At 36.1% G+C, this 26,224-nt stretch overlaps 1 protein-coding gene across 17 annotated transcripts in view; it reads right to left on the bottom strand.

Moving 5' to 3' along the window:
* Window positions 1–26,224, bottom strand: part of Uimc1 (ubiquitin interaction motif containing 1) — a 178,733-nt gene that overhangs the window by 37,886 nt on the left and 114,623 nt on the right. For 11 of the 17 annotated variants that reach the window (XM_087194797.1, XM_087194794.1, XM_087194802.1 and 8 more), the window contains 4 exons: window positions 24,168–24,241; window positions 21,299–21,349; window positions 19,595–19,698; window positions 12,791–12,944 (listed from right to left, as the gene is read on the bottom strand). In XM_087194797.1, coding sequence (XP_087050923.1) covers window positions 12,791–12,944; window positions 19,595–19,698; window positions 21,299–21,349; window positions 24,168–24,241 — 383 coding nt within the window. The remainder of the gene's footprint in view (window positions 1–12,790; window positions 12,945–19,594; window positions 19,699–21,298; window positions 21,350–24,167; window positions 24,242–26,224) is intronic. The other 6 variants (XM_087194801.1, XM_087194795.1, XM_087194803.1 and 3 more) reach the window with 1 other exon arrangement.

The following is a 26,224-nucleotide window of genomic DNA, read 5'->3' as shown; positions in this document are numbered from 1 at the left end:
AGGTTTGAAAAGACCCGATGTTTGATGATATTAAGGAACTATCATTAATTCTTTAGGTATAATAAGATTTTAGGTATAATAAGATTAAAGATTTTATCTTTTAGGGATACAAAATAAAATAATGAAATGATATCTGGGATGTAATGTGAAGTAATCTGGGGAGCGAAGGTGTCGGATGGAGTGTACTGTAGATGAACAACAGTGGCTATGAACATGGGGGTTCAAGGTACTGCTACTACTATCTCAATTTTAGTGTCTGAAATTCCTGTAACTGAAAGTACAACGGTCTTTTTGTGAGATAATAATAAAAGTTATTTTATTATTGCCGCTACCTTCTAAAGAAACTAGTGTGGAAGTCAGATGGCAAAGATTCAAGGACCTAGAAAAAGCCCCAAGAGGTATTGTTCTAAAGAATCATTAATGGGAATAAAGTCAAATAAAATCATATACTGTCATCAGACCCTAAATTAAGATAATAATAAGTTCCATATAGAGGAAAAAACTCTGAATTCCTCTGATTTTTACTAATAAATACTTCACCAAGGTTACTTGAAAAGATGACAGCGCATAATAGAAACATGCACATTCTTTTAAACATTCTATAATGTAATATGTACAAAAGACTATATATATGTGAACCTATTACCCAATTTAAGAACTAGAATATTACCAAAAACTGGTTAAATAACAGCATGCTTCTTCCTGATTCCATCTTTCTGTCTCTACCCTGCCCAAGAGGTAGCCTTCTCAAATTATATTTCTTTTGTCTTTATACAAACACATACAGTTTTTCCATAAATTTTTTATATTGGATTTAGTATTCTAAAACTTGCTGTTTTTAAAAATCTGAATGTTCAATGGAGGATTCTTTAGCTCACAGAGTACCACCTTTTTAGTAAAATCTGACTGTACAGTATATCCCAACTTTTGCCACTTTTTAGGTATGTGATCTCAGGGAAGTTACTTCTCTAAGTCTCAATAACCTTTTCTGTAAAGGTTGAATAATATCTGCTTCAAAAGATTAAAACAATACACAAAAAGTACAGTCCCTGGTGTTCCTAAGTGGTGGCTACTAATGGTTATTGGTAGGTATGGATTAGAAAGATTGCCAAATTTAAATCCTTTTACCTAATGGAAAACATTCCTTGTTATCAAGCATTTCCTTTTTATCAGACCCTCAGAAAACTCCTCAGAAACAAATCAGTCTGGGCATGATCAACCTCCACAGCTACCACCAAGAGTAACTGCTCATTTGACCTTTTAACTTTGCACATATGCTTTTACAGGGGTCACTTATGTCACATGGATTCTGTTCACTAGGAAGGAGCTTGAATCCATAACATTTCTTCCAGGTAACTGAAAAGCTGATAAGGTCAATTCTGATGAGATCAGATCTCATGTTTGTGCTCAGAGGTAAAAGACTCTAGTACTCTACCTTGCTGAAACTGAGCTTCCATGGCTTCCTCAAACTTTTCCTAACCTAAGCTTGGGCCCCAACTCTACTGCTTATTAAAAGCCTAATGCTAGGCAAGTACTAAGCCTCTTTGATAGTAGTTTCATCATTGTTAAAACCAAGATAATATTTATTTTACTAAGTAATGATATCTCTTTCTGCAGCTCTAATTCTGTTCAATTCAGATCACTGATCTAGTACTAATTTCTTGAACTTTGCTCTTTCTTCTTTTCTTTTTTTGTTTTGTTTTGTTTTTTGGCACTGGGGATCGAACTCAGGACCTTGCCCTTGTGAGGTAGGTATGGTGCCACTGAGCTAAATCCCCGGCCCTTTTGCTCTTTCTTAAAATGCTCTAGATGCCCGAATTAAAAAGTGTGACTAGATCCTAAAGTGAGAGAACGTCTCTAAAATGGTTTTCAGCTGTTAGTATTACTTCAACATATAATGCTTTGGTATTAACTTGGGTGTTAAAAAGAATTATTTTATTGTTCAAGGGAGGAATAACAGTATCTGGCAGCAGAAAACTGCTAAAAGAGGCTTAGCTCTTTGACATCAAGTCACAAAGAGTAGGGTTAAAAGGAAAGAACAAGATGAGAAGAGAAAATACAATGAGAACTCAAGCAGGCATGGGCAGCAGTCAGACTACCATTTCATATCCCATACCAAACAACTATTTTGTTGATGTACCACAGTGGACCTGACATGAGGAAATGTACCACTAAAAGGTTGAAAGTTGTCAGAAGACAAATGAGACCACAGTAAGGAGGGTGCTGCAATTCTACACTATTAATCCAGAAGGAAGAGTTACATATGTGTGGGCTGGAAGTACTGGCTTAAAAGTTTATCCAGGGCCAGGGATTTAACTCAGTGGTTTCGCTGCCTGCTGAGCAAGCGCAAGGACCCAAGTTTAACCCCCGGTACCAAAAAAAAAAGTTTATCTAGTAGCTAAAAGTTTGGATGCATTTCTATGTCCAATAGGCTAGACACTCAAATATGATATGTTCTCTCTAGAAAACACTGAAGAGTTCTGAGATGAACCCTTTATGGGTGATAAGACCCAGAGCCCAGCTTTTGTTCCAAACATCCTTTTTTTAAATGCCCTTACACCTTTCTTTATATGTTGCTCCTGCCCTGAGACTACAATGTTAAGTGAAATAAATCAAACATACAAGTTTAAATATGTTGCTCCTGCCCTGAGACTATGTTAAGTGAAATAAATCAGACATACAAGTTTAAATAGCGAATGGTTTCTCTTACATGAGAAAACCAAAGTACAAATAATGTAAAGATCAAAATAATAGATAATAGGTTAGATCTTTTGCAATTGGGAAGAGGACTAAAAGATGGAAAGAGAGGGAGGAGAGGAGAACAGGAAGTAAAAAGAATTAAAATGTGTTACGTACATGTGCAAATTCTCCAAGATGAATGTAATCATTATGTACTGTAAACATGTACTAAAGGGCCAAGCGTGGCAGCATATGTCTGTAACATCAGCACTCCAGGAGGCCAAGGCAGGAGGATTGCTGCGAGTTCAAGACTGTCCTGGGATACATAGTGAGTTCAAGGCCAGCTTGAACTACACAGTGAGACTGTCTCAAAAAACAAAACATGGGCTGGCGATTTAGCTCAGTGGCACCGTGCCTGCCTCACAAGCAGAAGATCCTGAGTTTGATCCCCGGTACCAAAAAAAACCCCCAAACAAACAAACAAATAAAACAAAACAAAATAAAATATTGTTTTTTAAAAGTTGCCTGTCATTTTGGTTTCCTCTGTCAAAAATATGAAGACAAAGAATTAAGTATATTTGTATAATTTGTTGAAGTTAAAAATTATAAATAAGCTTATGAATATAAAGAATTTCTAACAGAATGAGACACTTAATAAATGCTTATAATATCAGGAGGAACCAAATGTAAAACCAGAATACACACACATACTAGTGTCCCTTTTCCAAAATGCTTCAAATCAGAAATGTTTCAGTTTTCATATTTTTTCAGGTTTTGAAATATTTGCATCTTGGAGAAAGAACCAAAGTCTAAACATGAAATTCATTTATGTTTCATATACCCCATATGTACATAGCCTGAGGTGATTTTATGTATGTTTAGTGTGCCTGTGGTTGGACTGTGACCTGTCACATGATGTCAGGTGTGGAATTGTGTACGTGTAGCATCATGTTGGTGTTCAAAAAGTTTCAAATTTTGGGACCATTTCAGATTTTGGAGTTAGAATTAAGAATACTCAACCTGTGTGCGTGTGTGTGTGTGTGTGTGTGTACACACGCATTTAGGAGAGGCAAGTGCTTGCTCCACCAAGTGCCTCCAAAATAAATATACCAAAATATGTATGGTAGTTTCAGTAGTTGGTTTTATTTCTTTTACTTTTATATTTGGGGGAAGGGAGTGTATGTTTTTAAATTCCCAGTTGCTCTGGAGATACAGTATGTCCCAATTCCTTTAAATATATCACTTTGGACATCCAACTCCTACTGACTTCTGCACCAGCCTCTTCCTCCTCTTACCTCTCTAGCTTCCTCATTTCATCATCAATGGGAATGAAGTCTTTATTCTTTTTACTTGCTGTCCACACCATCCCTTTCATTCTACATGGATTCTAATACTCTTTTCCTCATATTAGTGCCACTTTTGTTCACACTGATTAGATTTTTCTCCAGGATCAGCACTGCTTCTGCTTCAAGAATAAAAGCTTTGACAGTGTTCACACAAGAGAGGACTATTAGGCAGGCACAATGGGACATGCCTGCAATCCCAGCTACTCAAGAGGTTGAGGTAGGACTGCAAATTCAAGGTCAGCCTGGGCAACTTAATGAGACCTAGTTTCAAAATAAAAAGAGCTGGGGATATAGCTCAGTGATAGAGTGTTTGCCTAGCATGCATGACACTGTGGTTCCAACACAAGAACTGCCACCAGCCCCCCTCCCCACTAAAAAAAAAGAGAAGGAAGAGGAAGAGATGGTTATGATTGTTGTCTGTCCTCAGCTGTATAAATCTAGAAACTTGGTAAGAACTGAGTGACCAGAAAAAAACCTGGAAAGCATCTTTGAGGCAAAAAGCAAGTAATTTATAAAGAACTTATATTCACTAATAAGGACAATATTCAGAGCCCAATAGATGCTGGGGTAAACTTCAGAGAATATCGCTATCTGAGATGCTTACTTTTAACACAAAAAGAAAAGTTAAAAAGCCTATGCCCATTATTAGAAAGAAACCTTTATCATAGTAATTGGAATTAAACCCTTTTTCTGTGAGTGGTCAGTGCCTCTATTTTAGCACTTCAAACTATATTACTTATAGTCATGTCCATGTTGTTTCCTCACTGGACTGCAAATTCCTTGAGTATAAACTTAAGATTTCACTCAGTTCTGTATCACATTCCTACTACCTCTTGACCGCCCTCACTCTCAGCATCTACCACAAGACTGAGGCAGGAAGACAGGGTAATGCTAAAACTAGCTCTGAAAAGAGGCGTGACGTGATCCTGGGACACTCAGAACAATTCTCAGAACCCTGCATGTGGAGTTCTCGTGAGAACTTGAGCAGGTTTTTGATAGGATGTCCTGGATGTTATGCTAGCATGGGAAATATACAAAAGGGACAAAGGCCATTAAGCATTCGGTATCATGCCTCTTCACGGCAGCCCTCCCTATGCTGAAGACTGTATTTTTATTTATTTTTCTCCCCTTTTACTTGGCTCAAACTCGCTCTGCAGAGCCAGTTTTTCCCCTACTCTTCTGGTTTTCTCCTATCTTTAATAAATGTAAAAGTGTATCACTACTTATGCTTGTTTTGTTCAATTCTTTGCCTGGAACAGAAAGAACCTAAAAATCACCTCCAGAAGGAAACTCCAGCACCCCAAAACCTGGTAAAAATATTTCAGTAAAAGAAATACATGAAAAAATTTTAAGTTGAATCATTTGTAAAAAGGGACTTCAGAGACAGTATAATTTTATAGATAAAAAGACATAAATACATATAAATAATATGAACAAACACTAAACTTAGAACTGATTCAGTCCAACCATAACTTAAAATAAGCCCAATTCCATAAGACTGCAAAGGAATAAGAAACAGATTAAAATGATTAGAATAAGCAGTTATACCCTGTATGCTTTCCCCTTCTTCCTGCCTGGAACACAGATATTAGGGCTAGAGATGCAGCAGTCATCTCAAAACCGTACATCCTTAAGTTTAGGATTGGGAAGCCCAAAGGTAAAAACCTAAGTCGTCAATTAGATTACTGAGCCACTATCTCACTTCAGACTTACGTAAGAAAAAGAAATCCCATGTGTTAAACTCATTGTTAACAGTGTTTTTCTTTTATTTTGACTGACAGAATTTTCTAATACTGTAGATACTAAAAGAATTTCAGATAAATAGAGTTCTCCTTTACTTGTTTTGACTTGTAAATGACACCTACTTATCAACTTGGTTATAGTCCCTAGCCCACAAGTAGACAAGTACTTCAGGTAAGGTGTATCACAGTTTTCCTCTACCTGTGGTGGTGAACCTACAACATGTGTTGTTTTTCTTTTAAGACAAAAGATATTAATGTATGAGTTACTTTTTCTAAACTAAAACCTCAGTATTCAGGTTTAATTGCAGTGCTGGCACTTTGTGGTAAGTAAGTAGGTTTGGGGTTGCAGTTTGGGCACTCGTCTCTACAGGTTTGCCATCACTGCTATAGATTCATTCACCTATGGCCTCAGAGAAAAAGAATTCCTACTTTCCACTAAAAGCAAAAAGTCTGTAGTTGCTAGCATACATTTTACTTGCTCCTTTAAAAAGCCTGGTAAATCGAGACAAAAGTAGTCAAAAGATGGACAGGGATCACCTAAACACCTAGATCCAACACTGCCTGAACTTGAACTAGGTTTCCCAATTATTATGCAAACTAAATTATGACACATCCAAAAAGTCCTATAAACAACAGTGGGTTAAAGACAAATTCTCTTAAGAGTTGAAAAAAAAAAGTGCCCCAGCAGATGAAAACAACACTGAGATTCCACCTCACCCCACAAAGAATGGCTGCTATCAAGGAATCAACCAATAACAAATGCTGGCAGGGGTGTGGAGAGAAAGGAATCCTTCTCCATTGTTGGTAGGAGTGCAGACTGGTGCAACCACTGTGGAAATCAGGATGGAGACACCTCAAAGAACTAGGACTAGAGGTCCCATTTGACCCAGCTATTCCCCTACTGGGTATCTCCTCCAAAGAATTAAAAGAATCATACCACAGTGATATATGTGCACCTATGCTTACAGTGGCACAGATTGTAATAGCTAAGGTTTGGAAACAGCCCGAGTGCCCATCAACTGGAAACTGCATAAAGAAGATGTGGTTTTTTTATAACATGGAGTACTACTCAGCCATAAAGAACGAGAAACTAGAGTCATTTATAGCTAAATGGATGCATATTGAGGCCATACTCTTAAGTGAAATAAATAGGACACACATGTGGTAAATACCAAATAGTATCTCTAGTGTGAGAAACTGAAAGTGTAAATAAGGATGAAAATGATTAAAACAAATAACTGATAATTTGAAATAGGAAAAGGTCCAAAGGTGGAGGGGTGGCAGGAGGGGAAAGGAAAGGAAAGAAAGGAAAGGAAAAATTATGTAAAAGAAAAAAAAATGGAAACAAAGTCTATGTAAATAGGGAAGGGTGGTGGGGGTGAAGGGTCCACAGGTAATGGGGAAAAAAATAAGAACTAAGATACATCATGTTCAGGTACAAACACCCAATGATAAATGTAAATGTACTGTATACCTAAAATGTACCAATATATAAATTTTTTAAAAGTGCCCCCATATTAACACATATAATTCAAGTTACATTTGTCATTCTCCAATTACTCTTTCCTTTCATAATGCTTAAACTACATTCACGCTGAATTGCTTGCTCTTTCCTGTACACCCTTCACATGTCTCTATTTATGTAATTTTTGCCTATCATTCTTTTGCATTAATATCCTTCTCTTTCAATCTTTAGTCACATTTTCTCTGAAACACCACAGATTTTATTTGTATATCCTTTAGTAGTTTTGACCTTGTTTTATAGGTATTCATGAGCATGTCTTGTCTACCCAACCGAACTATAATCTCCATGATATTAGAGTCTGCATTTGATTTGTATATTCCCTGACAAGTCAGTCTGTCTCCAAAATCCACGTTATTTCTATTCATTCTATCCTACTTTACAACTGTCTACCTCTCAACAGACAGGCACCAAGAGCAATATTCATACTTCAATTATCCTGGGTACCACAAAAGGTGCCACATTTATACAAATGAGAAAACTGAATAGTATACAAATTACATTCAGAAAGGCAAATACAGGTACTTTATATAAAACAGGAAAGGTCTAACTTTGTTTTGAGAAGTAAGTCTTACTTACAGATGTTCAAGGCAACCCTATTCTAGACCTTAGTCCTCTCTGTTACCTCCTAGGCATTTCTATAAGAAGGATCTCTACCTCCCCAAATCCATCTACCCACCCATCATTATTTTTCTGGAGATAACCCTGAAAAGAGAATCCACTCCACTCCAAGCAATATCCTTACTCTAAGCTATAACCCTCTATCTAGGCTCAAAGTGTATACAATTAATGCCTTCAGCTTCCCTAACTCTTCTATGATCTATTTCTCACTAACCTGTTCTTACTACTTTGACTCTTATACATTGCTTTTCATCTTCTTCTCAGTTCTACCTAGCTGATGGCTTACTTTTATGTATTAGCAGACAAAAACACAAACCTCAGAAAAACTATAGACAGGAAGAAGTAGCCAATAATAATAACAGCTACCATTTACTGACTAGGCACAGTACAAGGTATTTTATAAAGTATCTTGAATTCTTATGTCAGACAAATTTTATAAATGAGGAACCCAATCCTGAAAGAGGTAAGATAACCTGTTGAATATTACTCAATTAGTAAATATTATAGCTGAAATTTAAGTCCTGATATGCCTACTTTCAAAGCCCACATTTTTTCTACTCTTCCAAAAACTGTTGATTCTATTCTCCCAGCTTCCCTTGTCCTCTATGCCTGTATTCTATTTTCCATATAGCAGCCAGAATGATCCTTTGCTTAAATATTAATCCTTTGCTCAAATCCCTCCAATGGTTACTCTCTTGTCTAACAGCCTCCTGCTTTGTCCACCACCTATTTCTTCCTCAATTAGCTATGGTATCACTGTTCATTTTCCCCGAATTTCCTTCAACCATACTCAATACTGTTCAAACTTCAAGGTCTTTGAATTTACTGTATTACTCTCTGCCTGTAATACTTTCTCCTTTTCACCTTGAAACTCTCACTTTCTGTAGGTCCCTGCTCAAATGCTATCTCCTAAATGGCATCTTCCTGACAATCTATTTTAAACTGCTGTCTCCTAACCTCAGTACTCCAATCCTCTTCTTGTTACTTTATTTTTTCTTCTAAATTACTGTGTATTTATTTTTTCACTGTTTGCCTCCCATTGCTAGAACTTAAGCTCCATGAAAACAAGGACTCTGTATATTCTATTCACTATATCTGGTATACAGTAAGTATCGATAAATATTTATTGAATGAATAAATGGGGAGCTTTATCTTTATAGGTATTTAAATAAAAATAATCTCAAATACACTTTCCAGAAAACAAATGCAAAGGCAACTTTCCTTTGTTCCAGTCTAGAACAACTTAGTGACTCTTATCCCCTCAAACATTACCTTTGAATATTTCCTCTATTTTTCCTTAGTTCTGGATAGTCATGCCACTGAACAAACCGAGCAGACAAGCCAACTTAACCAGACTATAGTATTATAATTAAATAAAACTTAAAGTTAATCATATATATATATTTAATGACATACATAATTGTTATTGTGCTGCACGGTAACTAGGCATAAATGGTAGACACTTCATGTAAATGACTCTAATTACTATTTCTTTTACACAGCCAAACCAAGCATGTCTATGATCAGCTTGTGGGGAAAACAGGAAGGAGGGGACTTGACTGGGAGATAAGTCCTCCCTTATTCTATCCCTTAGGAATTGGGCTAATGGTCTCCCAGCCTGGGTTATGAGTCTTTAAGAGCAACTTCCCAGGCCAGGGATTTAGCTCAGTGGTGCTGCTGCCTGCCTCGCAAGCACAAGCTCCCGAGTTCAATCCTTGGTACCAAAAAAGAAGAGGCTTCCTTTAACCAAAGATTTAGAAATGAGGGTGGGGATCTGACCTCTATTTACAGTCATAAAAGGTGAGAAGAAAAAGCAACAATCTTTAATTTGTGTCTCTGGCAAAGAAGACGAGGGCAGGTAAACTGATGGGAAACCCGAGTATAAAGACTACTATGTTTTACATTAGCTGTCCCCTCAAAAAGCCTCATGCACTCATAGGTAGAGCTTTTGAAAAGTGATTGAATCACAGGGACACTACAGTTAAATGTGATCTTAGAAAGAGTTGGTTGACTGGGGTCATGATCTATCCCTTTGCTCTCTGCTTCCTGGCTGTGATGATCTGAGCAGCTTTCCTCTGCCCAGGCACTTCCATCATCTTGCTGACACTTCAAGGACTGAAACTTCTGAAATACAACCCCAAATGAACCTCTCCTCCTTTAAGCTGTGTCAGGTATTGTGTCTCAGTGATGAGGAAAGTGACTAAGACACAGATCAAATTTACTAAGGACATACTATATGCCACATACACTAATAGATGCCTCACATACTAATAAATGTCTCACATAATTCTAACTATTTCCTTAGCCTGCCTATACCCCCAAACTCTGTTCCCAAGAAAGTAAAAGACTAAGCAGACTAGGGGAGGGAGGGAAGGGAAGGCTGAAAAAGGAATTAAGATGTATTATGTACCTTGTACCAACTTCCTACAAGGAATGTAAGCATGCTACACACATATACTAATAAACTAAAATTTAAAAATTTTAAAGACAAAAAAATAGAGACTAAGTAGACTATGGATTTGAGGATTCCCCGTTTTCAAACTCCCTTCACAGGGCCTACAATGTCACCAGAAAGGGTTATTAAGATTAGGAGGAAGCTACTGATTAATGGTTGTTTCCCTTGCTTCCTATTTTATTGAAACCCACAGGTGGATAAGGGGTCCCCTTGCCTTCCTATGGATTTATCCAATTCTACCAAGTTTTCACAGTCTGGACTAAACCCATCCTGTGGGACATCATCCCAATTCATTGCACTTCTCTCTCTCCCACTGCATTTACTTTTGGGACATGCACTTGGGTATAAACCATTCACTTTGTATCATCTTGTAATTAATTTCTTAGGTAAATATTTATTTCCCTCAATAAGACCACAAGCTCCTTATGGGCAGAAATCTTGTCTTAAACTCCTTTAGTAAGCCACATAATGCCCACCACCATTAAAAATGAGGTATTACTGCTGCCTGCCTCGAAAGTGCAAGGACCCGAGTTCGATCCCCGGTACAAAATAACAAGATATTACAAAAGTATTTGGATGAATTCAAGGAATTAAGAACAAGTAGTAGAAAAGAAATCATATTTCTAGTTCTAGGTAGATAAGCTGGCATTAAAAAGAATCTAGATGGGGCCGGGGATTTAGCTCAGTGGTTTCGCTGCCTGTTGTGCAACCACCATGACCAGAGTTCGATCCCCGGTACCAAACAAAAAAGAATCTAGATAGCTTAAAGCAAATGGAACTACAGTGGTTCACAAATGCGTTTGCAAACAATTTTGTTCGCAAACAGAAGTGTTTGGCAAAATTTTGTTTTGGTTTGAAAACTCTGCACTAGGTGACAATACAACCACAGCCATCTTTCCCACATGGACAAAAACGTGACCATCTTTTCCAAAACTGTAGAACAAATTAAGTTCATGAACCGAGGTACCACTGTTGTCTGTGGGAAATAACCCCAGAATACATTATTTTTGGAAAATAATTCCAAAATACAGCAAGAACTTTAGGTGTAATAAACTCAATATCATCTAATTATATAAGGCAACATGAAAGCATTCTAAATATACACCAGTTAAGTAAATAGAGGCAATTCATATTATAGAATATTATGTGGGTATTAAAAACATTTTTGCAAATAACTAGTAAGATGGGAAAGTATGCTAAAAGTTCAAAAAGCAAAATATAAAATTTGACATATAGACATATCTCTATGTAAAAAACATATCTGCAATAGAAAGATTTAAATTTACTAAAAAATAAAAAGGTGGTTTGCAGAATTTCATATACATATATGAAATTCATATATATATGTCCCATTTATGTAAACAGTGCCTAATTCTAAGTAGTTAATAAATGTAAGCCACTGTTATTACAATGAACATGTGCCACTTTATAATCAGAAAAATCAAACTATTAAATTACAAGTTCAGATATTTAATAACTAAGATGTGTGTTACTTCAGAAAAATATAAGTAACATGTGCATTTCTTTCTGGCAATTTTAACTTATAAAATAGTTCACAACTGTCAGGCATGGTGGTGCATGTAATCTCACCATTTGCGAGGCTAAGGTAGGATCACTGAGAGTTCGAGGCCAGCCTGAACTATAGAGTGAGGTCCTACCTTCAAAAAAACCCAATAAACAAAATATTTCACAATTCTACAATTTTGCACACCTAAGTTGTAGGAACTGAGTGGCACTGAGAATGTTGCAACATTTCCAAGTACCTAAGGGTTATATTCAGTGTGTTGGACCAAAGTAGATAGCTACGGTGACATCACTATATTTAGAGTTTAAAATCATAAACAGAAAGGCAGGATCAGGGTATTTCAATGGGTATGATTAACAAGATTTTTTTAGTCAACATCTCACAATATACCAGAACTATGATTTTTGCTATAGTCTTAGATAAACCAATACTCCAGGGTAACTTCAGCAGAGACATGTAGAACAAGAATGTAAATTCAAGATATTTTTTCAGCTGCTGTCTCTAGGTAGAATTTCTATTTAAAAAGAAAAAGATATTTATTTTGAATGAAAAATAGGCAACTCTAGAACTTAATTTCTCAGGTTCTACAAGAGTCTCAATATTTCGAACATATAAATTGAAAGGCAAAATACACTGCTTTGCACTAGCTTCTGGCCTACTTATGGCAAAGTATAAGTTCAAATATTAAAAGAGAGAAGACTTTTCCCTTCCCCTTCTGTGGTACATATAACAAGGTAGTCTACTGAAAGTAATAAAGAACATGAAAGTACTAGAAAATTAGACAGAAAATAACAACTTTGACTTTGAAGTTGTCTGTTTCTCTGTATTGTTTTGTACATGATTACAAAACCACCAACACAAAGAAAAAGTAAGAATCTGTCTGTCATGATGAGTCTTTACCTGCATCTTGCTCCATTAGACCATTGCAGTACATAGCATGTCGCTCAATCTTTGTGGCTGGGAAGCCTTGGTGACACAGTGGGCATGATACCTGGTTACTAGATGAAAAGGTAGAAATAGGTGTTTCCTTCTCAGCATCTTCCCTGTTATCAACCTGAAGAGTACATCAAATGGCAATTGTAAAAGGTTTAGCTTATAAAGCATGTTTTTCTCCAAAAACCCGCAAGAGACTGCATCTTATTATTTCATTTACTTTCAAAGGGACAATACCAGATTACCAAATTCAGGACACAATTAATATGATTAATGTTTACATATTCAGTGCCTGCCAACTGTACACATTAAGCACTATGTACGTATTACACATTTAATCCTCACAATCTTACGAAGGTACTATAAAGAATGTTATCCAAAATAATAAAGTAACTTGTGTAAAGTCACAAACAAATAAGTGGCAGAATTGAAATTCAAATAAAGGACTATCTGGATCCAAAACTTAGGGCACTGACCTCTACCACACTGCAAGGCACAGTCCTCATTACATAAGTTTGCTGTGTCTGGTGTGCTACACACTTTGGTTCTCAACAGCATCTCAAAGATACTTTTTCAATCACATGCATAGCCATACGCGTGCGCGCACACACACACAGAGTGTGATCACTGTGACTAAGATGTAAGGAGTTCAAAAATAAAAAAGCTCTAAGTCAAAAAGAACATAGGATTTAACTTGAGAACCCAGATCTGTGCTTAGAGCAAAAAGACATAACATTTCTTGTGATTTATGATTTTTTAAATTAAATTTTTTTAAATTAAATTTTTAAAATTAAATTAGAAACTAAGACCCAAATATTTAAAAACCCAAAGAAATGTCATTAATTCTGCTGAAGTCACTCTTAAACTCAGTGTTTTATAATCATTACTTCTCCTACAGCTGCTGGTGTCTCTCAGAGGCAGTTGTATTTTACCTGTACAGGATGGTCACAGCCAAGAGCTCTGCAGTGATTAATTCCACAGTATGCATGAACACTGCAGCACTACTGCCTAACACTTGCTTCAAAGGACAGTATGTCCTATCCAATCAATGTGAAGCTGCTCTGCACAGCTACTGCTTTCATTTAAGAGCAAACAGCACCTAGACTGTCATCACACCTTACTACAATGGGAGATAAAATTCTCTTCTGGTACAAGAAAAAAACAGGACCAAAACTGCAATGGGTAGATAATTCCTAGGTCAATTAGGGTTTTGGTCCATAAGCATAGGCCTAAAATCTACCCCTTGTAAGTGTGATGTAGCAGAAAGGCAAACTGGCCACACAAATAACAAGTCAAAGTTTCTACAACTGCCAAAATATATCCTATTTTAAACACATTTGCTTTCTTCAAAACACATACTCTTCAAAGGGGAAAAATAAAGATGAGAAAGGCATTATGAATGATTGAGTTCTTATACTATACCAGGCTCTGCCAAGCACTTTCCCTATCCATCCCTTACGACAAACCAACTGGACAGAAGTATCACAGCTCTGGTGTTAAAGAAGGGGAAATTAAGGCTTGGGAAGGCAAAGTAACCTGCTGACCAAAAAGTTTAAAAGTAAACAATCTAGACTCAACCCTGGGCTTGTTTCACATCAAAACTTTTAGTAATTTCATCTGCCAAGAAGGAAAATCTTCCCTTCCACTTTGTTTCTGAAAGCTGATTCTGAAGGCATTGGGAGACTATCTGATTTTACTCTTCTCTAGGAGGTGGTGAAGAGTTAAGAGGTCTGGAAGTTCTAGGTGCTATTATTCCAAGCTTAGTGATGGAGTTTCTCCAAAATTCAGGTTCTTCTTGTGCATAAATCTTATAAGAAAAAGTTATCTTGTGTATGCAAAGATATTTGAGCAGAGGGGAGGAAATCAATACACTGTACCTCCAAATTGCAAGCAGTGTTGAGTTACTGAAAGTTACTGGTGACTGATTAGTTAGTTACTCTTCTCATTGCTGGGACAAAATACACAACACCCACAGTTAAAGGGGGAAAGGTTTATTTCGGCTCACAGTTTGTAGAGGGCTCAGTCCATAGCTGGCTGGCTCCAAAGCAGGGTAGATGGCAGAGGGGCATTGCAGAGGAGAAACAGTTCATGGCAGGCAGAAGACAGCAAAACCAAGCAAGAGACAAACTCAAGCCTCTTTCTTTTATATCTTATCCAGGTTACTTGCCCTTAGGGTGGGTAGCACTCTCACCCTAAATCCTAGTGCCCTTAATCCTAGCACTGCACCATGAATCAATCCTAGCACCACACACTCAAGATATAGCCACCTCTGAAAAGCCCCACCTTGACTGCATGAAGCTTTGGGGGGACATCTAGACACAACCCATAACATTCGGCATTCAAAAGTTCACTAAGCACAGAGATATTATATAACAAGAATGTCACTGGTGCTCATAGAAGCATTATACTCCTCTGTATTCATTGCCAGCTCTATAAAATATAAAATGTACCTGCAACTGTTAATGTATTCAAGAAGTAGTCTTTCTGTTACTGTCTTACTGTGAATGAGACTACACCAACCACATTCATAAGGCAACTCAGAAAATTTCTGAAAATTCTTATATTAAAAATATTTTCCCCAACACCATTAAAAAGGTCTATTTAAATATTAACTTCTATGGAGAAACCTCAAGGGGGAAAATGCAAACAAAGCATCTTTTATTAGGACTACACAGTCAGGGATTTGGTCTTTACAGAGCTGCTTTTTCTTTTAAAATACTATACAGTGATTCCTCAAAGTGTTACTTGGACACTGAATCTCAAATTACTTAACCACTTAACAGTTTACCCTGAGCATCACTTGAGCAGCAAGTTTGTTTACATACTGACTATCCTGAATGTCACTGGGGCAGGTGTCATTTCAATCATTCAATTCTTATTTGTAGACGATACACTTTTATGTCTAATGATTTGTTTTACATTGACTATTTTTTGCATACTTTTTTATTTAGAATGTTATTTGCCTTTTTTTTTTTAATGGTAACAGGAATCGAACTCAGGACCTTACGCTTGTGAGGCAGGCGGTGGAATCACTGAGCTAAATCCCTGCCCCTGTATTTGCCTTTTATATTTGTTTCCAGTGAAATTTACTAAGTTCTGGTTATTTTCTTTTATTAATTCATATTTATTTGTGAAAAATAACCTATAATTTTGTGCTACAACCTATAAAAACTTACTGTAAGTACATTAGATATAATTTTTATACTTCTCCAGAACTCAGTGATATTCTTTTGCAATAACAAATGGACATGGTTAGGTCACTGAGACTGAATAGGAAGAAGTCCCAAAAGATCTGCAAAAGAAAAAACTGAAAAAGGGAGAAATGTTAGCATATCAGAGAGGAAAAGTCTGTGTTATGAAATGTAAAGATAAAAAAAGTCATCTTCCTTATTGTTGGCTATTTATAATACAGAAGTGATAGAACTTGAAAGACAAAACAAAACTAAAAAAATTTCAGTAGTCAATGGGTGGTATTGACAGAGTTGACCAACATCTAACAAGCTATCGATCAACAAGAAAAAAGTATTATTATAAAATATTTATGCACCTTCTGGATCAAACAATACGGAACTCACTTGCTATTTATCCAAAACAAGGGGGTTCAAAAAGTCATCTACAATTTATATTAGGGATGATAGACCAAATAATTGAAAAATACAGGATAGCAAAACATCAACCATCATCAATGTCTTCACTATTACATTTAGTGGATAGACATTTTATTGAAATTATACCACTCACAGAACAAATGGAAAGGCAAACTTGACAAGTGTAAAGTGTGTTGTTCAAAGAAAGACAATGATGCAAAAAAAAATTCGGAAAGAGACTAGATACTACTGTCCAGATTGTAATGCTGCACTGTGTATTGAATGTTTTAAGATATATTATACACAGAAAAACTATTGAATAAATGTGATAAAATTCTCATTTTTATATTTCTTGTTGTCTTATAAAATTGATGAAAAATATGCAGTTTTTGCTCACCTTGTATTTAAATGGCTAGAGGATTGGTCTTTACCTTCTGGCCTCAAAAGAAACCTCAACTTAAGAAACAAACCCCGTGGGGCTGGGGATTTAGCTCAGCGGCACTGTGCCTGCCTTGCAAGAACAAGGTCCTGAGTTCGATCCCCAGCACCAAAAAAAAAAGAAACAAACCTCGTGAAAATAGTGCCAAGTCTTAAAACTCACAAAACCCTCTAGACCTCCATCCAGTTTATGTGTAGCTTAGACATTTGTTTAGATCCTTCCCCTTACCATAGGACTCAACACAATTTATTTAAAAACCTAATGACTCTGAGTAGCTTTCATGAACTCTTCTGAGGACAGAATCCAACTAAGAATCTGAGAATCCAGCTAACTTTCAGGTATGATATTGAAAAAAATATTATTTCAAAGAAAAAACCAAACTGACTACTGTGCAAAATCAGATCAATAGGGACTACAATTCTGCCATTAGTATCCAACATACCTTCATGATTACCCATGATTAGTAAGGTAATACTACTAAATAGCCACAATATGTATAAACCAGTAAAATAACTATTTCCACATGCATACTTCTACTTGTGCTACATCTCTATTATATGTTTTATATTCTTTACCTAATTTAATCTTCAAAGCAACCTAGTAAAATAAGTATTTATGGGCCAGGGATTTAGCTCAGTGGTTTTGCCACCTGCTGCGCAAGTGCAAGGACCCAAGTTCGATCCCCGGTACCAAAAAAAAAAAAGTATTTATGCCTCCATTTTACATATGAAGAACTAAAATTCAGAAGAGAATCCTCTTTCTGTGACTCTACCATGACATTTGTCAGACCACATTATAATTAACTGTTTATGTGTCTCGCTCCCTTTATAGAACCTTGCGAGAGCAGACTGTTATCTCAGCATCCTAAAACAATGAATAGCACAAGGTATACAAATTATAGACATCTGCCTAATAGATAAAACAATTAATTTGTCCAACATTACAAAGGAAGGGACTGGGATTCAAAACCATGTCTTTTAATTCCAACAAGCAAGTACATTGCACTATGCAATGCCACCTTTTAAGAAACAAAGTATTTTAAGACAAGTGACCCTCTTCAGATTCCAAGGGCAAGAGTCCATATCCTTTATGATATTATTTTTATACACATAAAATATTTACTTCTATCTTTCTAATAAATGAGTTATAAGTAGTAAGTGATTATTAGGACTTAAACATACAATATTTCTAACTTTTTTTAGTGGAAATTTCTAAGAGCACTCAGAGACATCTACAGTGAACAACAGTAAAAAGAGGACATTCTATGTGAGAAAGGATATATACAACTCCACCTATTTGATGTGTAGTAGTGCAGACATGAGCACTATAAATTCTAAATAGGCTTCATGTTCTTTCACCCAACAAAGAATAAGATCCTTTGCAATCATGGATGGTAAGAAATTAGCCTTAATTAACTAAAGGCTGTAGGACTTCTTCTGTATGTTAGGATGGGTATGTTAATAATACTCTGTCCCCACATTCCCATTTATAAGGTTCTGTTTCTTCCCTGGGAAAAAGGACACAGAGACCATTTTTCCATTATCTAGCAGAATCCGTCCTCAGTGGCTTTACTGCAGGGAGTGTCATCATCTTTCCTGCCACCACTGGCATCAGGGAATCCTGATCTGTCAAGTTGTGACAAATCAAGTCCCAGGAAATCAGGCAGTATGCATGACTGATGAAAGCAGAACTTCAATCCAGTTACCTACAATGCAAAGACTGGGGAGGGGACCTAACTTCTACTGCAAAAATTGTTTTCAGAAAATCTAAAGTATAAAAAAAGAGTAAGAGGGCCGGGGATTTAGCTCAGTGGTTCTGTCACCTGCCTCACAAGCGCAAGGACCCAAGTTCGATCCCCGGTACCCCCCACACACAAAAAAAGAGTAAGAGGATTAAGTTTAAGGTGCTCAGGATAAAATAGTGCACACAAATATAACCAAAATCTTACTTCAACAGAAGAATCTGTTTAATTCTCAAGCTGTCTTCACAACAATAGATCTTAAACAGTTTAAATTCTTTAAGAGAATTTCTGGTACTTAAATTGTTTTGTCAGACACAACATAAAAATGCACACTAATATCTAAATCAGAAGCATGAACTTCTACCAATCAGCTTTATGGCTGTTGCCAGATATGTGGAGTTAGTTAGGAAAGGTAATGATGCAAATAGAGATCTGCCTATTTTATCTTGGGTTTGTATTTGATAACATTTAGAAATTAGGGCTGAAAATTATGTTTATGTTACATAGTGATTTTTCTCCAAGATTGTAAATCTCTTATTTGTCAGTATTTAATGGAAAAATGCCTTAGAACTGTGGGAACAAATCTGTGTTCAATTCTATTTCTACCATCAGTAGCAATGTGAATTATTACAAACTGCTTCAACATCCTAAGCCTCTGTTTCCTCATCTGTAATAGAAATAATGATGCATATAAATGTACTCAAGAAATGATAACTAGTGTTATTCTTTGAAATAGTGCTGAGCTGACCTTAACTATAAAAACTTCTCTCTAAGATAAGTGCCCCCAAAGCTAAAACCCTAGGGCACCTAAATCTTTTCAGTCGAGGTCAATATCACATCAGTGAGAAGACAACCACCAGAAAGAAATGACTGAGTGGGCTGGGGATTTAGCTCAGTGGCACCGTGCCTGCCTCAGTGGTCCTGAGTTCAATCCCCAGTACCAAAAAAAAAAAAAGAAAAAAAAAAAGAAATGACTGAGAAAAATTATAGTGGAAAATATTCACCTCCTTATCTCTCATTATTATTTTTACTTCATCCAGGGTCTTCCGGCTACCTGAAGAGTCTTCTCTTTCAAGGTCAAAAGTTTCAGGGGAACTTAGCTGCGTCTCTGTATTTTAAGAAAATTAAAATACCATTAATTTTCATTTTGAGTTTTCATAATTAAACAAACACCTATTTCCCCCTAAAGTTCAGAGTCTGATAATGCTGCAATGACAATATAGATCTAATCTGTTTCTTCTTAAAGCTCCATAGAGTTCACCAATGTTCAGCACATAATTTATTGAGTTTTGACAAATACATAGCACTTTTACATGGTACCATTTATACCATGTCACTACCACCACAATAACAATTAAGGAAAAACAATTTCCAGCAACCCACAAGGTTCTTCTGAACCCCTCTGTAGTCAATCATATGAATCTAATTTATGTTCCTATAGTTTTGCCTTTTCTTTTTAGTTTTTTTTGTTTGTTTTTATTTTTTCAGACAGGGTCTCAGTTTGTAGTTCAGGCTGGCCTTGAACTCACTATGAAGTCCAGGCAGACCTTAAATTTCACAGCGATCCTGCCTCAGCCTCCTCAGTCCTGAGATTACAGGTGTGTGCCGTCATGCCCAGCCAGTTTTGCTTTTCCTATAACATCATTCAATATAATCACATAGTGTGTAGTCTTTTGTGTCCAGATTCTTTTGCTTTATGGATGTCAAAGGCATTCATATTATCATATGTATCAGTGGTTCATTTCTTTTTATTAGTAAGTAGTATTCCATTATGTGGATATATCATAATTTTCCCTATCCAGTCACCAACTGATCTAGTTGGCTTATTTCCACAGTAGTTCTAGTTTCAAAATACATTAACTTTTGACAGAAAATAAAAACCTGTCAGGGTTAATGCTAAGGTTAAAGGGATGATTATAGGGAAAACAGAAACTAGAAACAGAAAAAGATGTGAATTCTAGACAAAGACATGCCTTTATTCAAAATATTCTTTAAGCAGTATCTACTAATTCAAAACTAATTCAACAAATATTGTATTAATAAAACAAGTCTCAAGCATTGTACTAACTACTACTAATATGGCGACGTAAAATGGAGGTACCTTATAGTCTAGTTCGGGGCCAACAAATTACATATAGGTCATGGGCCAAATCCAGCTAGCTGGCTGTTTGGTAAATAAGGCTCTATTATAATACAGCCACATTCATCTTTATATTGTTTATATTGTTTGTGGCTGCTTTTGCACTAAAATGGCAGAGATGGGTAGTTTCAACAGTCTATGGCCCCCAAAGACTAAAGTATTTCTTAGGTTTTTATTTAAAAGTTCGAGGAGAGGAGGGTGGAAGGTGGGGGAAAATAAATGAAAAATAAGTTTCTGAAGTTTGCTAACGTCTGCTCTAGACACCTATTACTAATATAACAAAGGAAGAGTAATTATATTTCAATTAACAACAAATCTGGAAAAGAAATGCTATAAAACTAAATGTTTGTGTCTCTCCCCCAAACTTCGTATGTTGAAATTATAACTCCCTATTGTGATGGTATTAGAAAGTGGGGTCTTTAGGAGAAATTTGGTCATAAAGGTGGAGACCTCAAAAATGTAATTAGTGCCCTTATAAAAGGGATTCAACAAAACTCTCTTGCCATCTTTCTGCCATGTGAGGGCCAGAGAAAAGGTGCCATCTATGAATCAGGAAGTGGGCTCTCACCAGACACCGAACCTGCCGACGCCTTGATCTTGGATTCCCCAGTCTCCAGAACTGTGAGAAATAAATTTCTGTTGTTTATAAGTCACAGTGTATGGTATGTTGTTATTACAGCCTGAACTAACACAAAAACTTTATCTCAGAAAGCAAATCCTGTAAGTTCTGTTGTTTGACACTGCACCTACTATACCTCTAACTGGTACTTCTGTGCTTCAGAAATACAATGAATGGCTAATGTTGGGCAAATAAACTATGAGAAGATTCTAAAGTATCTTCTGAATCATTAAAGAAGGATTAAATACAATTTTTCTAATACTAATTTGTTAGAAATGAGAGAAAGATTGAGATTTCATTTCCTTCATGAAAAAAAGGTTCAGAGTGCATAAATTTCAAAATGTCTTTTTAAGTTTTCCTAATATTATCACAAAAGATATTCAGTCTGGGCCAGGGATTTAACTCAGTGGTTCCGAAGCCCGCCTCACAATCTCAAGGTCTGGAGTTCGATCCCTGGTACCAGAAAAAACGACATTCAGTCTGTTGAAAATAAGAGCTCTTCCCTATTTGGACTATTGCAATAATAAAATGTTTTCAATTAAGTTTTCTGTGAATGGCTGAAACGTCCAACTATAAATACAACTTAACAAGGCACTAGCTCCTGAGAAACAAACAAGTCTGGGAGCATGTACAATGTAGGCAGAATGTTTATGATACTACTTCTTCAATAAACTGAATAACAATATAAAATACTATAATTGTGAATATCAGATCCTTGAAAGTGTCAGAAATATGAGGCAAAAGGAAATAGACTATTACAATCAATTTGTGCTTCAACTATCTAGAACAATTATTTCCAGGCAATTCAGATGCACTGCTTCTCAATTATATATTTAAAAAGAAACTTGGGTGTTGTACTTAGCAAAAGGAGCATTAATGTCCTGGAAACCTTTTGCAATCTCATGTATAAATGGTTTATGTCAGCAAACAGTTGAACTTAGTTCACAGGATAATGATAGCAAGTTATGATCATAAGAACTATCAAACCTCAGTTATCAAGGGCTTCTTTTTCCCTCTTTCATTAAGTAGGACATTCAAGATCATTGTATCTACGGATTCCTCCTGCAAGATCTGATGATGATGTTATATGACATCATCCTAAACAGGTAGACTAAGTGACATCCCAGAAAGATAAGGATAGGTCAGCAGAACATGTCTATAATCCTGCTTCTTCAACAAAGTGAATAACAATAAAAAATACTATAATGATAAATATTAGACCCTTAACACTTTCAGAAATATGAGGCAAAAGGAAAAATAGAATACTACTCAGACAGAAAGGGTAAAGCTTTCTTTTCACAACACAGCAAAGCATTCTTGAGTACTCCTGCCAAAACCAGAGCACTTAGTAGTGAGGTCTCTTGGTGAATATCATTAGGCAGTAATCCAAATACATTTCAATGAATTAAGGAACCACTTCGATAAAAACTAACATAATCACATTTTTAAATAAAGATTTTATGATAGGCTGCCAAATATTTTAAAATATTTACAGGACTTTCCTAGAATACATGTTAACTAAATCTGAGGCTCTGGGAAAAAAAATTGAAATCAAAACCAAAATTATAAAACTATAAATATCTCTAATCCTGAGAGACTATATGAGACCTGAAGGAAAAGCCAGATATGACTTATAGCTGTTTCAACATTATTAGGAAGTTCCTCGATCTCATATGAAAGAAGTTACAGATGAATACAGTCAGCACAACCTTTTAAAATACAAAAAGCAGGGCCAGGGATTTAGCTCAATGGTTCCGCTGCCTGTCTTGCAAGCTCAAGGACTCAAGTTTGATCCCTGGTACCCAAAAAAAAATACAAAAAGCATATAAAATAAAACAAATTCCTTAGAAAGTTGTGGCTTGTAACACAAAATAATTCTTCATATCGTACAATAATTCAACTCAAAGTTCTCTTAGTGGGTATCTTAGTTCATTAAAAAATATTTTGTATATCTAAATTCATCCATATATAACTTTGACTGAGTACCTCTTATACCTAAAGGTATACATCTTTAATTTCTACAATTAATGAAAAACAAATTAAAGTACTTAACCAGGTTAAGCATCTTGTCTAAGATTAAAAATAAATCACAGAGCTGTGCATAAAATTCAATTTTTGGAATATCTACACATAAAAATGCAATGAATGGCAGTGTCAAAACTAAATAGCAGCCAAGCGTAATCCCAGCACTCGGGAGGCTGAGGCAAGAGGATTGCCATGAGTTTGAGGCCAGCCTGGACTACATAGTGAGACCCTGTCTCAAAATAAATAAATAAATAAGTAAATTTTAAAAACAACTAACATAGGGCCAGGGATTTAGCTCAGTGGTTTCGCCACCTGCTGCACAAGCGCAAGGACCCGAGTTCGATCCCCAGTACCAAAAACAAAACAAAACAAAAAATAACTAACATAAAAGACTTGGGAGAAAAATCTACTTAATAACTAAGACTTCAGAATGGATCAACTTTGAGAATACATAAACCAAAACATAAAATTTCTCTGGCTCTGAATGTATAAATTAAGTAAGGGTTATTCCTGATACTCTATTGCCATCTTATAAGGATGATAAAGAGACAAAACAGCCATGCAAAATTCAAAATTAATTATCCCTAAAAAGAACAGGCTGAGCATCAGAGCTAATGTTCACTAAAAACAAATATGTACTTATGTATGTATATATATTCTTCAAATTATACAATACACACACATCAATCACACATAAACTTCCTGAGAATGGTTTGAATAAAGAAAAATTAAAGGAATGAAAAGGTAGGTAACTGGGTATCAGAAATTCAGTAAAATCACAAGGGTTGCTTACCAGGACAAACAGTGATTTCTTCTGCAGAACTCTTTGGCATAAGGAGTAACCTCTTACTGGTCAAAGTAGCAGTGCTGAAAAAGAACCAAACACCAAGTGAATGTACAATACAATAAACCTAAATACAGTGCCAAAGCAATGGTGAGTCATTTACAGACTCACAGGTAATCTAATACCTACTATCCAATACCACAAAAGCACAACAGGAAAGTAAGAAAGCAGCAGTGAAAACACCAGGCCAGAAATAGGGAACATAAACATGCTTACAACTTCACTTCCAGTAAAATCTCTGAATGAAAAGAAACCCCTTTTTGGAGTCTTCCTAAAAGAAGGCTGAAGGGTAAGAATAATCTGTGAATATCACAGAAGACAAAAACTCCAATCCAATATAAAAATGTCAAAGGTGTTTTATCGCCTCCATCTCAGTCTTCTAAAGCCTAGAGATGTATATACTGAGAAGACATTGGAGATACTCCTGACAGCACACTAGCTTTTCTCTCACTTTGCAGTTAAACTTCCTCTTTATCTTTGGATGTAACTTTTCAAGCAACAAAAATAAAACACCATTCCAAACTGTCCTACAGCAGAAATTTGTCCACACAAGTTGAATACCTCTTCAGAGGAAAACTTAATTATGAATGGCTTCCTTCACCCAATATTCTTATTTTCCCTTCCTGTTCATGGAATGCAATCTCTTCCTGATCCAGGAACACATGACTAAGAGATCTGAGCATGTGAACTAGTCCCCTCATGCTTCATAAGCTTTATGATTAGTTTGATCAAGTATGTAAAAAGACACTTAAAAAATACAAATCCTCCTATCAACAAAGAACCACAGAGAAGAGAGAATAGCCACCACTGACTCATGATAAATAACTAAATCCTGACAGGATGCCACAAGTGATTTCTCTCTCGAAATAAAACATCTCATAGCATTTGTTATAAACCTAAGCCAGACACAGTTTATTCTGTGTGTAACATTAGGATTCTATTCAAAGGGTCCATCACAAAACAATTTGCTGACATTTATAAAATGAGCTAATCAATTTGAAGTCAAACCACATTGCCTGCAATTTCAGCTCTCTCCTGGTGACAAAGCATATAATCATTTATTAAAACCTACATCTTCTCTACACAGGCTCACCACAATAAAACAGAGAGGTCTACAGGGAAGAGAAGGCCAACTCCAGAAACTCTTCAAACTATCGTAACAGCAAGAGAATCAAATCAAAGCCATATTTTTCAGCCCAGAAGAAATATCTAGTACTATCTACCAAAAGCCTAAGAAAGAACATCATTTAAATTATAACAAATGGCAACTGAGCCTCAGCTTCTATATGGGAGATGACAGTCAACCAAAAAAAAAATTAAGGTCTTGTGAAATCCCCAAAACTATGAGGCAAAGTGATTGGAAACCTTTGTGCACTTTAAAATCAACCACTATGTATTATTACAGTAAGAAGACTGAGAAGGTATCCACATCAACAAATCAGCAAGAATAATGGAGGATGTAATACAAATATAACTATGGGAAAGATGAAGTACAAGCAGGTTAAAAATGGCAGAGGACAAAGAGTGAGAATGGCATAGATCTGTGTGCCTTGAATAATATGAAGGCTTCAAAGAGGATGTAAGTCTTGAAAGTAGACTTGCAAGGTTTATAAGCCTTGGCAAAGCAGATAAAATAACCATAAGCAAGGGAACAAAGGGAGAAAAGACATAGGAAGAATAAGACCATAAAGAAATCAGTCTAGGGCTGGGGATTTAGCTTAGTGGTTCCGCCACCTGTCTCGCAAGTGCAAGGATACGAGTTTGATACCCGGTACCAAAAAAAAAAACAACAAAAAGAAATCAGTCTAGACACATCAGATTGGCACAGGAAGCTAGTGTAATTAAGAGAATAGCCAGAAACAATCACTTCTCAGAAATAAAAGTATAACAGATTCATGCCAAGATGACTAGAAAAGACAAGAAAATCTCTAATCTATTCAGGCCTCAATATTGTAAGTTTCTATAACATGCATATTTGAGAACTTGGAAATACTAATGATTTCTCC

This window comes from Heterocephalus glaber, unplaced genomic scaffold (assembly GCF_053883595.1).
Source record: "Heterocephalus glaber isolate CG9 unplaced genomic scaffold, H.glaber_assembly_v1.0 deba00001606, whole genome shotgun sequence".
Taxonomy (NCBI): Eukaryota; Metazoa; Chordata; class Mammalia; order Rodentia; family Bathyergidae; genus Heterocephalus; species Heterocephalus glaber.
This window is presented reverse-complemented; position numbering and strand designations above follow the sequence as displayed.